This window comes from Macaca mulatta, chromosome 20 (assembly GCF_049350105.2).
Source record: "Macaca mulatta isolate MMU2019108-1 chromosome 20, T2T-MMU8v2.0, whole genome shotgun sequence".
In the NCBI taxonomy this organism is placed as follows: domain Eukaryota; kingdom Metazoa; phylum Chordata; class Mammalia; order Primates; family Cercopithecidae; genus Macaca; species Macaca mulatta.
Window position 1 is genome coordinate 42,665,274 of NC_133425.1, and position 19,592 is coordinate 42,684,865.

At 37.7% G+C, this 19,592-nt stretch overlaps 1 protein-coding gene across 2 annotated transcripts in view; it reads right to left on the minus strand.

Annotated features, from left to right (window-relative positions):
- ITFG1 (integrin alpha FG-GAP repeat containing 1) overlaps positions 1 to 19,592 on the minus strand; it is a 293,341-nt gene that overhangs the window by 67,509 nt on the left and 206,240 nt on the right. For both annotated transcript variants that reach the window (XM_077987196.1, XM_001114075.5), the window contains one exon: positions 3,139 to 3,182. In XM_077987196.1, the coding sequence (XP_077843322.1) occupies positions 3,139 to 3,182 (44 nt within the window). The remainder of the gene's footprint in view (positions 1 to 3,138; positions 3,183 to 19,592) is intronic.

The window sequence follows — 19,592 nt, forward strand, 5'->3', positions numbered from 1 at the left end:
ACATGTCATGGGAGGGACCTGGTGGGAGGTAACTGAATCACGGGAGCGGTTTCCCCCATGGTGTTCTCGTGATAGTGAGTTCTCAGGAGATCTGATAGTTTTATATGCATCTGGCATTTTCCCTGCTGGCACTCATTCTCTCCCCTGCTGCCCTGTGAAGAGGTGCCTTCCACTATGATTCTAAGTTTCCTGAATCCTCCCCAGCCATGCAGAACTGTGAGTCAATTAAACCTCTTTTCTTTGTAAATTACCCAGTCATGGGTATGTCTTCATAGCAGCGTGAGAATGGACTAATACAGAGGGGGCCGTGCCAATACACAGAGCTACAGGTTTTTCTTCAGAAATGCCCAGTATCTTAGGCATAGGAGGGAATAAGAGATAGCTGGACTATCCCAGGGCTGAAATTCTCCCAGGCAGGTATAGTGGAAAGTCAGTGCTTTATAGGAGTTCAAGGTACTGGCAGAAGTAATGTTGGTGTGTGGTAACTAAATAAGGAGGTGGGTAAAGACAATAGTGGGCTGATACAGGTTGAGAGACTAATGGTTTTAAAGTGGAGCAGGTATAATTAGAGTAACAGAGTGGGAGAGCTGGAAAATAGGCTGTGGTCAGAGTTGGATAAATGACATTAGGGTTTCAGAAGTGAAACCATTCTGGTAGATTAGGTTCGGGCTATGGCCATGGGAGTGAATAGCTAAAACTGAATATGAATAAAACACTCTGAAGTTTTCAAAATGGAGATGAAGGAATATGGGTGGGATCGGTTCATGAGCGGAGTAATTTTTTCCTCTTTCTATACACCTGATAGTCTGCCTAACCAGCAGAAGAGCTATTCAACTCATGAATTAACTCAAGTGGAAGAGAATACTATATCAGATGTACATTTTCTCTCTGTTTCACACTGGGTCACATCCATTATAACACTTTTTACTATGATCTGATGTCAAAGGAATATGAAGAAGAACCACTTTTTCAAGAAGTAAATAATTTCACAAGTGGGCATACATTTGACATTTGTGATACTGGGTAAGTACACTGTGCATTTGTTTACATGCTGATAAAATTGTGATCTATGGTATCAGTAAAATATCAGAGAGAAGGAAAATGATATATGTGAAGGGCAGCTCAACACGATCTTAATTTCAAAGAAAGTCATAAATGAATGAATGGGAGGCAGATACATTATCTGCAGAAAAGCCCAAAGGTGCTGGGTGGTAAGGGTAGTCATTACAAAGGCAGCTCTGCATGTTGGACTTTACTTATGTGACTTTCCAAATGGTTCTGTTCACTGTAAGATAGAAGTGGCTTAATATTTTAAGATAAGGAGACAGGAAGCCTTATGGATCTTAGAAGTGTCACCTGCCTGGGCGGGTGCAGTGGCTTGCACCTGTAATCCCAGCATTTTGGGAGGCTGAGGTGGGCGGATCACGAGGTCAGGAGACCGAGACCATCCTGGCTAACACGGTGAAACCTCGTCTCTACTAAAAATATAAAAAATTAGCCAGGCATGGTGGCGGGTACCTAGTAGTCCCAGCTACTAGGGAGGCTGAGGCAGGAGAATGGTGTGAACCCGGGAGGTGGAGCTTGCAGTGAGCTGAGATTGCGCCACTGCACTCCAGCCTGGGGGACAGAGTGAGACTCCGTCTCACAAAAAAAAAAAAAAAAAAAAAAAAAAGAAGTGTCACCTACCTTGGCTATACAGCACTTACTATCAAACTTTCATCTAGAACTTGTAAGTAAAATCAGTGGTTTCAACTATAACTTTTTAAAGTTCTTTGCATGACCATGCAATAATCAAAGAGCCACAGAATGGAGATATGGTTAGTTAGAGGGAGAAATGTAGGTCTGAATGTTTCACAAAGTAGGTAGATAATATCTGAATGACCAAGTTAATCTTTAGGCTGATGAATCCCATCCACAGTTTTACAGTGATATAAAAGTATATGGGTTGGACCAAACATTCACATGCACATGGCAGTGACTGTGGTGATACCTCATCCAGATCTTCTCTTCAGGACCTACACACTTATTCCTTGAGCTGGCCTGTGTTGGCTGCTAATAGCTCACAGCAGGGTTCCTACCTGGAGATTGTTCTTAGCCAAAGGGAGCTGCCTCATACAAATGTTAACACTTTCCTGGAGGCCTGTCTGGATGTGATGTGTGATTGATGCAAGAGTTCAAAGGCTGGGCCCCTCTGGCTCAGTTCGGGCCACATTTGAAGGATCATCTTAGCTCCAGAGCTCCCCATGCATCTTCTCCTTCTGCCACTGCTGCTTTCTTCACTACTTCAGAGGTGTTGCCCCCAATTTGAATCTAGATGATATCCCTGTGTCAGGGTCTGTTTCCACACTTCTTAAATATGGGAAGTTTCCCAACTATACATAAAATATTGTCAATGTAATGTTTAATGACACTGTAAGAATATGAGACAATAATGAGAACATCTAGTTTGTACTGCAGTTCCACTATTTAATAGCTCCATGACTTTGGATAATTTAACTTCTCTGTGTCTCAGTTTCCTTATCTTTAAACACTGGCTAATTTCTTTTGAAATAAGGATTACTACAAAGATCCCAAACAGTTCCCTGTACACACACACAAACACATGCATACTTTCAAATACAATATTCTTATTTCAGTTTACATGAATTGGTTCTGACAAAAACTAATTATTTTCACATTTGTTATTTCACTGAAACATTCTATTAGACAGCAAGTCAATATTAAAACTACACACAAAAAAGTCACTAATTGCCTACTATATGCTTGGCTCTGTGACCTATACCAGGTACACAAGATGACGTGGTTCTTGACCTCAGGGGGTTACAGTCCTGTGTGGAGAGGCATCTAATCTAAACAAGGGTAATGAAATATTATAAATGCCAAAATGTCTTAAAACAATTGGAGGGGTAGTCACTCCTCTAAGGATATCAGAAACGACTTCATAAAGACGACCCTTCAGGTAAGACTGTTTTTAGGAAAGGTACTTTACTTTCAGCACAGTTTTCTTGAGTAATGAAGGATTCTTTACTGCCAAATAATAATGATATTTGATTATAATCTATAACAACTATTTTGTATGAGTCTACTTATACAGAGAATTTTCATAGACACATTTATAACAGAGTTAAGTTTACTTACTGTTATCTTACGAGGACAGTCATTAGAACACAGACCACTAAGAACTGTGGAAAAATAAACAACAGGCAATTATTACTATTATAAGTTTATATTTAAAGTGAGCTCTAATTTTCTCCCTAAGATCCATTAATATACTCTATTGATTCATAATCACAAGCAGAAACCAATTCCATTTCTTTAGATCTGAGCAAATTAAAGTTCTGTTGTTCACTTTATACCAATATTTCAAAAACCTAAACTGTCAAGATGTTACTATTTTGTGAACTATATAGGTGAGATAAATTATGATTATATCATACCATACCTAAAATAGAACCTTAGATTCTGACAGAGGGGTGCTAAATGAGAACCAACTAAAATGTATACTAAGAAAAACAAATAGAGCATTCAGCACTTTATATCTCAGACTAGACTTTTCCCATTATGTAATTCTGGGTCAAAGATTTTGGGTACCCTTGATAACTAATATAGAGAGCATAACTATAAAATAATTGATGAGTCTACAACAAATAAAAATAACTTTGTGATACATTTATTCTATAATCAGCAAAAACAGGTTAAAATATCTCAACAATCTCTATCTAAATAATATGAGTTCTGAAATAAAACCATATTTGTACCACTTTTGGTGAAGTGATAGCTTTGATAAGAAAGCAGACGTTATATGCTATTATTTAAAAATGCTATATGTTATAAGATAAAGAGCTGATAGTTCTCGGTAAGCACACATTATTTTCATAATTATCAATATTTGTCTGTATATTACACATATCCAGAAGAAAATGGTTGATTCTGTTTGTTTATATTACATGACTATGGAATGACAATCATTCTAATACAAATGTTTGTCTTAGGCAGGGTGCGATGATTTGAATGTTGGTATCCCCCAAATTCATATCTTGGAACCTAATACCCAGTGTGACAATGTTAAGAGGTGGGGCCTTTGTGAAGAGATTAAGTCACAATGGTTCCATCCTCATGAATGGGATTAATGCCTTGACAAAAGAGGCTCCAGTAATTTCTCTTGACCCCTTCTGCCATGTGAGGACATGGCAACAAGGTGCCATTTTTGAAGTAGAGGTGAGACCTTACCAGACATTGAATTTGCCAGTGCCTTGACCTTGGACTTCCCAACCTCAAGTACTGTGAGCAATAAATTCCTGTTGTTTATAAATTACCCTAAGGTTTTTTTTTTTTTTTTCTTTTTGAGACAGAGTCTCGCTCTGTCACCAGGCTGGAGTGCAGTGGCATGATCTTGGCTCACTGCAACCTCCGCCTCCTGGGTTCAAGCGATTCTCCTGTCTCAGCCTCCCTAGTAGCTGGGACTATAGGCGCATGCCACCACGCCCAGTTAATTTTTGTATTTTTAGTAGAGACGTGGTTTCACCATGTTGGCCAGGATGGTCTCAATCTCTTGACCTTGTGATCTACCTGCCTCGGCCTCCCAAAGTGCTGGGATTACAGGTGTGAGCCACCGGGCCCAGCCAGGTTTTTTTTTATGTTAATAGCAGCCTAAATGGACTAAGACACAGAGGATGTAAGGTAAAAGGCACCAAGAAATGAGCATGACATATTTCATCACAAAAGAGAATACCTGTTCATTTACTATAGAATATTTGCATTAAATTCAACTTGAGGAAACAGTGAAATAAATATTTTACACTAGCAAGCAGTTTTCAATGTTTAAATTTCCTTCCTTAGCACAGTGCCTGGTTCTCACTCTTTTATTATGAAAACCCTCACTTCTCACTCTCCTTTTATCTTCTTCCCTAAAGTTTAGGTAGACATTGGTAGCTCTTTTCCAGTTGTTCCAAAATGATTTGCACAAGCCTTCATTTAAACCATTATCTTGCTGACCCACAGTTATTTACGCACACATGTGTCTTTGCACACAGATGTTACCTCTGCATCATTTTATTCCTTATTTTCTCAGGGTCTCACCCAACATATTTGCTCAATAAATACTTGTTAAAGGATGAAAAAAGATGGTTTATTCAGGCTAGGCACAGTGGCTCACGCCTGTAATCCCAGCACTTTGGGAGGCTGAGGTGGGTAGATCACTTGAGCTCAGGAGTTTGAGACCAGCATGGACAACATGGAGAAACCCTGTCTCTACCAGAAAAAAAAAAAATTAGCCAGATGTGGTGACACGCATCTGTGGTCTCAGCTACTCAGGAGGCTGAGGCAGAAGGATCACTTGAGCCAGGAAGCAGAGGTTGCAGTGATCTGAGATCATGGTACTGCACTCCGGCCTGGGTGACAGAGGGAGATCCTGTCTTAATAAAAAAAAAAAAAAAAAAAAAAAGGTAGATTATTCAGTAAATGGTGCTGGATAATTGGTTACTTGGAAAAAAATAAAGTTAGAGTTTACCTCCCTATATAAAATGCATATTTGACAAAGACAAAATAATAAAAGAACTCTTAAACTTAACAATAAAAAGACAACCCAGTTGACAAATAGGAAAAGGATCTGAATAAGTATTTCTCCAAAGAAGATATACAGATGGCCAATAAGCTCATGAAAAGATGCGCAACATCATTAGCTATCAGAAAAACATACAGCAGAATCATTATGAGATGCATGCCCATGTTCATGGCAGCAGTAGTCACAATAGCCAACAGGCGGAAGCAAGCCAAATGTCCGCTGACAGATGAATGAATAAAATATGGTAAATACATACAACGGAATATTATTCAGCCTTAAAAAGGAAGGAAATCTTGTCACATATTACAATATGGATGAACCCTGAAGACATTATGTTAGGAGAAATAAGCAGTTATTGTATAATTTCCACTTACTGTATAATTTCATTTAATGAGTTATCTAACCACTTATTATTGTATAATTTCATTTAATGAGTTATCTAAAGTAGTCAAATTCACAGAGACAAAGTAGAATGGTGCTTAGTCAGGGCTACGGGGAAGGGGAAAAACGGAGCTGTTTAATGGGTATAGAGTTTCAGTTTTGCAAGAAGAAAAAGGTTTGGAAATGTGTTTCACCACAATGCAAATATACATAACTCTACTGAACTATACCTTAAAAATGGTTAAGATGGCAAATTTTGTGTGACACGTTTTTAACCACAATTTAAAAAATGGTTAAGATGGTAAAAAAAAACCCACAATGAGTTAACATTTTATACACACTAAGATGGCTACAATAAAGCAGTCCAAGAATAACAAATATTGCTGAAGATGTGAAGAAACTGGAACTCTTACACATTTCTGATGGAAATGTGGAATGGTGCAGCTGCTTTGGAAAACAACGTGGCAATTCCTTAAAAGGCTGAACATAAAGTTCTCCTTTGACCCAGTAATTCATTTCCAGCCATAGTCCAAGAAAAACAAGCAAAAATCCAAACAGAAACTTGTACATCAGTGTTCATAGCAGTATTATTTATAATAGCCAAAAGGTGGAAACCATCCAAATGTCCATCAAATGATCACTGGATAAACAAAATCTGGAATATATATGCAACAGAATATTATTTTGCAATTAAAAGGAATAAAGTACTGAATGCATATTACAACATGGATGAATCTTGAAAACATTATGCTAAGTGTAAGGGAGGAGACCATCCCTCATATTGTCTTATGCCCAATTTCTGCCTCCAAAGAAGGAAGTAGTAAAAACTAAAAGGCAGAAATGAAATCCACAGGTAGACAGCCCGGCGCCACACCCTGGGCCTGGTAGTTAAAGATCGACCCCGGACCTAATCGGTTATGTTATCTATAGATTACAGACATTGTATAGAAATGCACTGTGAAAATCCCTATCTTGTTTTGTTCCGATCTAATTACCGGTGCACGCAGCCCCCAGTCATGTAACCCCTGCTTGCTCCATCAATCACGACCCTCTCACACGTACCCCCTTAGAGTTGTGAGCCCTTAAAATGGACAGGAATCGCTCACTTGGGGAGCTCGGCTCTTGAGACAGGAGTCTTGCCGATGCCCCCGGCAGAATAAACCCCTTCCTTCTTTAACTCGGTGTCTGAGGAGTTTTGTCTGCGGCTCGTCCTGCTACAAGTGAAAGAAGCCAGTCACACAATATGACCCCGTTTATATGAAATGTCCAGAATAGGCAAATCAATGGATACATAAAGTAAATGAGTGGTTGCCTGGAGCTGGGGGATGATGGGAGCATGACAGACAATGGGTACAGGGTTTCTTTCTGTCGTGATGACTATATTCTCAAATGATTGCAATGATGGTTGCACAACTCTGAGAATATGCTAAAGCCATTAAATTGTATACTTCAAATGGGTCATGATATGCTATGTGAATTACATATCGATAAAGCTGTTACAAAATAAGAAAGATACCATAAAAGTTTAAAAGACTACTGACAAAGGGGGTGAACTTTTTATGATGTAACAATATAAAGAGATACTATTGCTAATATAAAAAGAATTTCTAGATATCAGAAGATAATCCAATAGAAAACAAAGGATTTCAAGAAGCAATATCTAGAAGAGAAAATACAAATAATCAAAAAACACTGAGAAAGACACTCAACTGCACTAGTTAGGAAAAAACCAATATTATTCCCAAGAGATAGGTGAAAAAGAAAAGCATGATAAAATTGTAGGGAAAATAATAAATATATTCACAAAGGGTTCTTTAACATATACTGCAGTACATTTATAAATCCATTAGAAAATAAGAAAGGACAAGGACTATAGATAGAAATAAAGATACAAATGGCTCTTAAATATATGAAAAGATGCTGAACTTCATTATAAGAAAAACATGAAATAAAAATCGGACATATTTTTCACCTAACTGGCAAAGATAAAAAAGTTTAATAACCCCTTGGGTTGTTGAAGGTGTTAGGAAAAGAGCATTTTCATATATATAGTTAGGTGGAAGTAGGAAATTATACAATTTCTGTGAAGGGATATCTGTTAAAAAATACAATATAACGTTCAAAACAAGGCAGAATTAATCTGTGGTATTGGAAATTATAGTAGCAATTACTTTAGGTGAACTGGGTTAGTCACTAATAAAGGGGCTGGAGGGCACATTTTGCATGTTGGTAGTATTTGTTTCTTGATCTGGGTGTAATTGTATGGGTATGTTTACTCTGTTAAAATTTATAGACCTGTGCACTTATGTATACTTTTCTGTATGTTATATTTAAAAATATATATGTTTTAACAATTCCATTTTTAATAATTTATTCTACAGGATATTCATTACAGTGGTATTCATAATAAGAGATTGAAAACCACATGATATATGTGAATAAGGAACTCATTAAATTATGTTGTAACCATACTATATGATACTATTCAGTAGTTAAAGAAGTTTAATTGCTTCTTTAACTACTGAATGTATTCTATATTATACATATATATATTTGTATATGCATACAATATCTTAGATACAAAGAGGTTGTCTCTGGGAAGAGAACTGTATCACTGGCAGATGAGTAAAAGGGAGACTTACTTTTATCATACACCCATGAAATTTTTAATAGACCATCTGCATTACTTATTTTAAAAACAAATTAGTGAAATAAAAATTTAGGACTCTCAGATGAGTATGTGGTAAATTGGATAGTGTTATATGCTGGTGAAAATATAAATCCCTACAACTTTCAGGGAAGATAATTTGTTATTATTGATTAACATTAAAAACACAGTCTCTTCAACTCATGTCTATGAAATCCGCTAAGAGATAAAGCGAAATAAATTGTGGAACATAACATTATGGAATGATACAGAGGTATCAGAAGAATGAGGGAGGCCTGTACGTGCTGACTTGTAAGGGGGCTTATACTTTATTAAGGTAAAAAACCCAAGACATATGCAAATATGTTTCATAAAGTTTCATTTAAAAGTATGTGTTGGGCTGGGCATGGCGGCTCACTCCTGTAATCCCAGCACTATGGGAGGCCGAGGTGTGCGATTAGGAGTTCGAGACCAGCCTGGCCAACGTGGTGAAACTCCGTTTCTACTAAAAATACAAAAATTAGTCGGGAGTGATGGCAGGCACCTGTAATCCTAGCTACTCAGGAGGCTGAGGCAGAAGAATCGCTTGAACCTGGGAGGCGGAGGTTGCAGTGAGCCGAGATCGCACCACTGGACTCAAGCCTGGGCGACAGAGGGAGACTCTGTCTCTAAATAAATAAATGTGTTCAATGGATCTCAGACATAGTGTTGAGCAAACAAAGCCAGGCACCAAGAGCACATCCTGTATGATTTCATTTACATCATGTTCAAAAACGGCCTTATGCATACCCAGCCTCGTGCATCTCTTCCATCTGGACGTTTGCCTGTATCCTTTGTAATACCTTTTATAATAAGCAGGTAAATGTAAGTAAATTGTTTCCTTGAGTTCTGTGAGCTGCTCTAGCAAATCAAACCCAAGGAGGCGGTCATGGGAAGACTGATTCATAGCCAGTTAGTTAGAAGTACAGGTCCTGACCTGGGACTTGTGATTGGCATTTGCAATGTGGGGCAATCTTGTGGGGCTGAGCCCTCAACCTGTGGGATCTGACAGACTATCTCTTGGTAGACAGTGTCAGAATTGATTGGTTGATGTATGGAGGGGGAAGGCAGAATCCCTACATATTTTGGTGACCAGAGATGAAGTATTCTGTGTGGTAGTGATTGTGTGAGAGTAGACAGAACAAAGTTTGGTTTTGTTCTGTCTCTTACCTTATGCATAATTATGCATAATTGCATGGTATTCCATCGTGTGTGTGTATTTACCCCTCTTTATGTTATGGATTGAATGAGTACCCCCTCCCTCAAATTCATATGTTGAAGCCCTAACCCCCAATGTGGCTGTTCTTGGAGACAGGGCCTCTAAGGAAGCAATTAAGGTTAAATGAGGTCACAGAGAGAGGATCAGTGTCTCCTAATAAGTGAGCTTGCTGTTTCTACCTAAATGCACACGAAGAGAACATGTGAGCACACGCTGAGATGGCAGCCACCTAGAAGCCAGGAGGCGAGGCTGCTCAGAGTGAATCCACCTTCCCAGGACTTTGATCTTTAACTTCCTAGCTTCTAAAACTGTGAGAAATAAATTTCTGTTGTTGAAGACACTCAGCCTGTGGTATTTTGTTATGGAAGCCTGAGCAGACTAACACATACATACTTCTTTAAAAAAATTTTTTTAGGCTGGGTGTGGTGGCTCACGCCTGTAATCCCAGCACTTTGGGAGGTCGAGGTGGATGAATCACCTAAGGTCAGGAGTTCAAGACCAGCCTTGCCAACATGGTGAAACCCTGTATCTACTAAAAATACAAAAAAATTAGTAGGGCATGGTGGTGCGTGCCTGTAATCTCAGCTATGACGGTGGCTGACGGAGGAGAATCGCTTGAACCCAGGAGGTGGAGGTTGCAGTGAGCTGAGATCGTGCCATTGCATTCCAGCCTGGACAACAAGAGCAAAATTCCGTCTCAAAAAAAAAAAAATTATGTAGATGAAATCATACTACATATTATTGTGTAATTACCCCACATCTATTACTTCAACCACATAATTGCATGGTATTCCATTGTTTGTGTGTGTATTTACCCCTTCTTTTTATTAGGATCTTTAGGTTCGCCCCCTCCTCATACCCCAATTTTTTTTCCTCCTAAAAACACCATTGGCAAGATCAGCTTTATGGACCTGGTACATTTATACATAGATCTTTGGCACATCTCTGACAATTTCCTTGGGATAAATGCATAAAACATAATTTCTGGGTTCAATCTTAAAGCTTTTGATGTACACAATGAAACTATTCTCCAGAAAAGACTATCAAACATCTAAAAAGACCATTTATTGATCTTCTGCTAAGTGCCAAGCTGTGAACACATGAATTTTCTTTTACAAATGCTCTTCCTTAATCTTCATATCAAGACTGTGAAATAATTCTAATTGTCCCTTGCCTCCCGCCTCCTCTTTTTTTTTTTTTGAAGAGGAAACTGAAGAACTGAAGCGTCGGCCCATATTCACGGTCACAAGGTGAATGGAACTCTTTTGCAAGACTATGTGGCCACTGCTTTCAACAAGCAACAAGAAACTAACTCATTTAAAGAACACATTATCCTACTATGATAGAAGATGAGAAATCGATGAATCATTGGGTTATTTTCTGTATAAGATAAAATGTCTGTGTCTTGGTTAGCATAGAGTATTACATAATCTATGCTATCACATAATCACATTAGTATTAACCACATAATGCTAATTCAAAAATCATGTAATAGTTTCTTTCATTTTGTATATAATAAGCTAAAAACTCGGTTCTTGCATCTGTTTTTGTTTTTTCACAAGACTTCCTGTCAAATTTGAAGTTTCACATTATAACATTAGGATCACATGATAAGACTTAAATGTAACCTTAACTTTGCCACATCTTTTCTCCACTAAGAAATTTTATACAATAAAATCAAACTAGGTATTAAAGATGAAAAAAATATGATACATATTTGCCATAGATATGTGTTATAAAAAGGGGTATCTACATAATACAAATAGAGTATGCATTTCCTTGTTTTTTGTAACCACAGATTCAAGGAGAAACAATACTAACCCTTGATTAATTATCATGCTGGTTCATAATATTGCTTAATTAGGAATTCTGAACTCTCAACATAGTATTATAAAGGTTATTCTGTGTCCACTCAGAAATTATTTTACCTACAGAACGACTTGTCCTTTTCCCAGTGATATCTATATGACTATGCAGCAGGTGAGGCTGACTCAGACTGTGTGGCTTCTGGGCTCTACTAGCTACATATGTTTGATGTAAGGTAGGAAAATATGTCTTTAGCTATATTCAGTAATGATACTGCTTTTGTTAAGGAGTGCTACAGACATAAGGATGAAATTTTACTTTTAGCTTTGGCTTTACCACTCAAATCCTCTGTGACCCACCCTTTAGTTTTCTTTTCTTTCTTTTTTGAGACAGAGTCTCACTCTGTTGTCCAGGCTGAAAGGCAGTGGCACCATCTTGGTGCACTGCAACCTCTGCCTCCTGGTTTCAAGTGATTTTCGTGCCTCGGCCTCCCAAGTAGCTGGGATTACAGGCACCTGCCACCACACCTGGCTAATTTTTGTATTTTTAGTAGTCATGGGGTTTCACCATGTTGGCCAGGCTGGTATCGAACTTGGGGCCTCAAGTGATTCGCCTGCCTTGACCTCCCAAACTGCTGGGATTCCAGGTGTGACCCACCATGCCTGGCCTAGTTTTCTTATAAGAAAAAAAGAGGACACCTACTCTCATACTTATTATCTTCTTCGCCTCCTGAGTTAATGAAATTTGAAAATGTCTGAAAAACATTAGGTTTCTTGAAATTTACAGACCATGTAAAGAAAATTTTTATTCTCATTTTTTCCCTTCTTATTGCTCAGCATATTAAAGGGACAGACTTATCAGGAATATGGTTTCAATCACAGTTTATTACAATTAGATATAAATTCTTCATAAAAGGAAGAACTGATTTAAATATTGCTGGAAAACACAACAGAGTGTAAGTTTTATATGTATGTTAGTAGTTCATCCTCTGTTATTAATAATCTGCTACTAACAGAAACTAAGTCTTTAGGTCATGAGTGTTGATAAGGGTAAACGTCAAGGCAACTATCTGACACCAACGTTGGCTCAAAGTCATAAGCACCACTCCTTTCAAGCTTCCTATTCATTCAGCACAGAAAATCTCATCAAGTAGGGCCACGTCTTGCTGTATTAGCTAATGAAAGATGTGATCAAGGACAAATCACTTCACCTCTCTCTCTTTTATGGTTTTACAAAAACATTTAAAGTAAGAGAGTTGGATGAAATAATTTATAAGGTTTATAAAAACCTCTAAACTGGAGTTTTTATAAACCTTATAAATTATTTCATAATTATTTGATTCCAAACTGGGATCTACATTATTATCTGGTAGTTTCAGTTACTTAATACCCTAGCTCAGAGGGAAGTAGCCTGGGTTTAAAGGGCTCTTTGTGTAAGTTTGCTTACATGTAACAAAATTATCTAGAGAACAGAGAGCCTTGAACAGTCTGGGTCTGAATGAATGAGGCTGGATCATGGAGGATGCATCCTCTCAATCTCAGAAATGCAGAGCAGAACCAGAAATGGAACTTGCTATTATGTAAGCTAATTTTCTACATTCTCTTTGTCCTTATAGCATATGTAACATTACATACATACTCACATATTTTCATCTAAATCTTATATATATGATATGATTATAGGAAGCAATCGTGTAAAGCAGAAGGCACATGATAAACAATAAACGTTAGCTATTACTGTTTTGTTTTTAAAACAAACTATAGAGTCTATCATTCTGGATTTCAGGATTTAGAGGCATCAGCTGTCATTGCTGCAGCTTCTTTTGGTGTGCCTGAAACTTCAGGAACCAGCAGAAGCAGGCGGAGAATGCTTAGTGCTCATGGTGGTTATATCTACTAAGTGGCAAAGAGCATAGCTTTTCTAAAATACTTTTCCAGACTTTCCAAATGTTTTACAATAGGCTCTCTTATTTTTGTAATCAGAAAACAAAACTAAATAATACTAAACCAAAACCTTACCAATAAAAAAAGAAATAATGTGTTAAAGTTCTCTTGCATAATCAAAAAAGTAAAAGGATAGACTGATGGTGTTTCTACAAATGTCACCCTGAAATTATAATTTAAAAACTCCATAATGTCAAGCTTATGAACAAGTAAAAATTATTTCAAGTAGTCTATTAAATGAGTGCAAATATATAATTTCCCCAGTGATATCAGAATAAAAATTTCATCATCTGTGCTTCAGTTAGGTTAACACACAAAAAAAAAAAAAAAAAAAAAAAAAAAAAAAAAAGCACTATTAAATGCTCCAAGGCTAAATTTACTGTGATTACAGCAAAAGCCCATTTTTTAAAAGTGGGACAGTTATATTACTGGTATAAAAATATAGGTTTATGGGTGAAGTAAAATTTATTTTTTTAAGTATAGTAACTGGGAAGGTATGCTAAAATATATAAAGGGCCCATTATGGAAAAGGGAAATTTAACAGGACAGACAGACACCTGTATGCAATTCCAGCCTTCTACTATTTGTGTTCTTTGCCCCTGTGAGCTTTGTGAAGGCAAGAACTGTTTTTGTTTGATTTTTAAGTGTCTCTCTGTGTTGCTTAGTTCAAGTGTTACTCAATGTTTTTTAACTAGCTAATTTTGGCTAACTCTAGAAGTTTAAGAATTTTTAACCATTTCATAAGCTTTTGTAATTATATATTATTTGTAATCATATTACAGGCTGGGTGCAGTGGCTCATGCCTGTAATCCCACCACTTTGGGAGGCCAAAGTGGGCGGATCACTTGAAGTCAGGAGTTTGAGACCAGCCTAGCCAACATAGTAAAACCCCATTTCTACTAAAAATACAACAATTAGCTGAGCATGGTGGTGTATTCCTGTAATCCCAGCTACTCAGGAGGCTGAGGCAGAAGAACTGCTTGGACCCAGGAGGCGGAGGTTGCAGTGAGCCGAGATCATGCCACTGCACTCTAGCCTGGGTGACAAAGCAAGACTGTGTCTCAAAAAACAAAAAAAAAATTACAAAAATTGTACACAGGATTATTATAAATACCCTTTTAAATGAGCTGTTCCAAAAAGTAGTTTCTAATACTTCTAGGGGCTTTTAAAACCAAATTTGTTTTTACAGATTAAAAAAATATGAAAACAGCCTATTCACAATTAAATAAAAAGCAGTAATTAAAATACTTGATGAGCTATGTGAAATACTGGTTATTAGGAGATTTAACTTGTACTTTAAAACATGGACAATAGGATGTGCAATTCACAAGTTTCTTTTAACATGATAACGCTTAGGATTTTATCATTTCATGTTAAACCATACTGTATGTTATAGTCCATGTATTTTTAAATATACTTAAAGTATAAAAATTTGGCTTCTAGCATTGTGATTCAGTTTATATTAGCTATTTCACACAAATATCAAAACCAAAACCCAAATATGGCAATAACCGTGCATAAATACTGTAATGCTAAGCCAACGTGCAGGTTGGGAGAAGGATGAGTTAAATAGCCAAAGCTGTAAAGGTCAATACTGTATAATGGTTTTAGTTTTGTTTAAAGTAAAAAATTCCTGTCTGGATTCTGAGTGACTATTCATATTCCTTCTCTGAAAATGTCTTTAAGTTTGTTTCTTTAAGACACATGAACACAAAAACATCATCACCTCTCTAAAAATTACTCAAGCTTTGAGCACATGTGTAAAATCAAGTACCTGCCTCCAGACATTCTTGTCATTTAGACAACATTATTTTAGATATTCTGTGGAAGATTTTTTGGTCTGTTGTTGATTACCTTTCATTCATTATTTTATTAAATTGTAAAATCATATGCTCTTTGTACAAAAAATACAGAAACATATAATGTGCTTTGAAGTAATCTTAATCTTGTTCTTTATGTGTACAAACATATTAAGTATCAAATATGTAGTTATATAATTTATACCTATATAAATATATATACATATATTTCATACACATATAAATTTGTTAAAATTTTTGCTAAAGTCAGGAGCAGTTTGACCTTTAAGAACATACCGAATAATAAAATGATAAGCATGTGACACGATGGATATGTTAATTTGCCTGATTTAATAATTTCATAAGGTATATACATACTAAAATATCACACTGCATCCCTTAAATTAAAAAAATGTTAAAAAAGGAATTAAAAACAGAAAACGTATTGGTTCCAGTCAGTATGTTTGAAATAATTTCTAGTAGACAATTTCAGAAACAAATTATTTACCTTCCTTAATTCCCTAAATGTCACTGCAATGTTCAAAAATAATAAATGACAGATATCTTAAGACATTCTTAAAGGATACTGAATAGGTAAGATTGAGAAAGAGCTAATTAGTGTTGAGCAGGTCAGAGAGCTACTGGGGCAACAGGGGTGGACCCCCCCAGCAGCCCATTGGGAAACCTTTCAGCTCAGAGCTGCGGCAGCCGAGAGGGGAAGCATGCCAGGGCTGAACGGAGGGTCTCTGGAAAGCAGGCCCGAGGCTTGTGACAGGAAAAGCTGCATTTGTTACTTGCTAGTTCTTGCTAGCAAAGTAAAGTGGGGGATTTGCTGGTGCTTCTTGTCAGTGCCCTATATAACTTCAGTGTTGCCCAAAATACAAACTTTTTAGCATACAGGATGAAACAACACAAAAAGGCTCAGCAAAGCAGTGAGTTCCTCCCTGTAACATCCTCTCATTATTTCCCACTGGAAAGCACAAACGTGTTCAGACTCAGAGAGCCTGTCGACGCCCTCAGTTGAGGCCACAGGAGTAAGTCAGGGCTCTTGGGTCTCTTGCTAGTGACTTTCACAAAGAATGCAGTTGGAGTTCAACTCTAAGGCATCACTTCAACTCTCCTGTCTGAGAGCCCCCAAGCCACCACTTTGCTCAAATATAGCTTCCATCCCAGGTGGGGTCCCAGCTTGTGAGCCCCAAAGGGGAAAGGAAAAAGGAAGCAGTGGCAATTGTCTGATGGACAGAAGTATATAGTGACCCACCCCATCCGCACTACCCACCAACACTGATTCTTTTAAGAAATGTAAGCAGAGAAAAATCCTCATGCACAAGAAGAAAAGCAACAGCTTAAGAGAAGGAAGACTAACATGAACAACCATATAAATGGCCCCCACCTAAACAGAACATGCACAGGAACAGGAGGGAATTTCAAAGATGACCGTATTACAGTAGCCCCCACTTATCCAAGGGGACATGTTCCAAGAGCACCAGTGGGTGCCTAAAACCATGCAGAGCACTGAATCCTAAATATGCTGTTTTTTCCCGTATATATACATACCTATGATAAAGTTTAATTTACAAATTGGGCATAGTAAGAGACTAACAACAATAAACTAGTAATAGAACAATTATAACAATAAACTATAATAAAAGTTATGTGAATGTGGCTTTTCACTCTGAAAATATTTTCTTACACTGTACTCACATCTTTTCAGAATATAGTTGACTATGGGTAACTAAAACCACAGAAAGTGAAACTGTGGATAAGTGGGGACTACGCCATATGCAAGAAGATAATAGAGCAATGTTTATAAAATTCTACAATAGCAAACTTAGTGTTAACAGTAAGAGCAAGAGAAAGATATTCTAAGACATACCAGTACTCAGAAAATATATTAACCTAAGTACAACCTTTCTGAAAATAACTTGAGAAAATACTTCACCAGAACAGGAGCTGGAATGAAGAAAGGGGAAAATGTGGTATATAAGAAAAAAGGTGGCAATAAAGCTGGTAAAATTTGTTTAATTACTGATAATATGGTTGTGAATTATTAAGAAATGATTTATAGCCGGGCGCGGTGGCTCACGCCTGTAATCCCAGCACTTTGGGAGGCCGAGGCGGGCGGATCACAAGGTCAGGAGATCGAGACCATGGTGAAACCCCGTCTCTACTAAAAATACAAAAAATGAGCCTGGCGCGGTGGCGGGCGCCTGTAGTTCCAGCTACTCGGGAGGCTGAGGCAGGAGAATGGCGTGAACCCAGGAGGCGGAGGTTGCAGTGAGCCAGGATCGCGCCACTGCACTCCAGCTTGGGCGACAGAGCGAGATTCCGTCTCAAAAAAAAAAAAAAAAAAAAAAAAAAGAAAGGATTTATAAAATAGAAGGCACAAAAAGTAAAACAAAACTCATCATCCAGAAATTAAACTTCCATATTATTTCAACAAAACCCGGAGGCAGGCAAGGGGAATAAAAGCTTTCCCATTACATATCTGCTTTCGGTGAAAAAAGAAAAAAGAAAGCTTTCCCAAAGGAAAGGTCTCATCTTGTTTGGTAAGCAAAGGTGAAGATACTGTTACAATTTTAAAAGTGCTAGGGGAAACAGGGTTCATCCAGGTTTGTTAGAAACGAGTTAAGTTCTAGACTAGAATGAAGATTCAGAACCTCCAAGTGTATCTGACAGGAATAACAATAAAAGATGAGAGCCGGTAACTAGCCTTGATTCAGGGGAGAGGGGATCCCACAATTCTGTAATACGCAAGGTCCCCGTCTTCATGCAAGTGCCGTGGATCTGCTGTGCTGTGTGTAAGAGAGGCAGAAGGGCAGTTTACATTGCTGTGGCCACATATAAAAGCTTAAGTATCCCCAGTTTCCTTAACTGAAAAACAGTGGCATTTAGTATAGGCTGGTTTGAAATTAGAGTAACAGAATAATTTAAGAGCAAAATATGCTGTGGACATTGCCGATGGCTGTGAAGGGTAATTACGTACTAGTAACTGACTTAAGGCAAACAACTGATAATCAAAGGAAAGAGTGGAAGAGCATCTCAAAACAACTAGGAGGTTATTTTTCTTCCAAATGATTGCTTTAAATTGGGATCTCATTTCCTGTGACCTTTCTGTAAATTACATTATTAATATTTATGTTAATATCTTTAATGCAAAGTTATCCTGTTTTCTAAAACTAAAACCTCCTGCACGAAATTGGCTATCCATGGGTCTCAGCTTGGAGATGTGTGGAGAATCCTCTCCTCAGGATAATGTTACTGAGACTGCAGGGTGACTTGTCCTGATTTAGGCTAGGAAGCTGAAGGCCAGGGATTCTTAAACTCTCCACATTAGAGATTCTCAAGACTCTCTTAGGTTTTTTGTTTTAACTTTTTACCATGGAACATCTCAAACAAAAGTACAAACATATATAAAACTATAATAGCAGAATGAACTTCACACACATTTCTCACAATTTCAAAAACTGTCAAAACACATGGCCAACCTTGTTCCATCTATATCCAGCTTCCACATCCCTGGATTACTTTAAAGAAGGGCTCAGACATGTCATTTCGCTGTCAGGTAGTTTGCTGTCTCACTATTTAATGATGTAAAGAAGGTTACGTTTTCCTGAGCAGGACCATGATTTGTTCTGAGTATTTTGTTACTATGATTATGTTAGGGCAGCGGTCCCCAACCTTTCTGGCACCAGGGATGGGTTCTGTAGAAGAAAGACAATTTTTTCATGGATGGGGGTCAGATGGGAGATGGTTTCAGGATTGTTCCACCTCAGATCATCAGGCATTAGTTAGATTCTCATAAGGAGTACACAACCTAGATCCCTCACATGTGCAGTTCACAATAGGGGTCGCGCTCCTATGAGAATCTAATGCTGCTGCTGATCTGACAGGAGACGGAGCTCAGGCAGTAATGCCAGTGATGGGATGCAGCTGTAAATACAGGGGAAGCTTTGCTCACCCTCCGGCCATTTACCTCCTGTTGTGCGGCCTGGTTCCTAATAGGCCTCAGACTGGTTTGGGGACCCCTACGTTAGGGTCCGCTTTAACAATAAAAACTAGAGTAATTTTATTGGAACAATTTTAAAAAAATTCAACAGATACCTATAAAGGGCCTACTATATACCAGACATGAGTATCAATGGACAGAACTAACTAAATATGCACATTTTGACTTGAATTTTCTAACACCTAA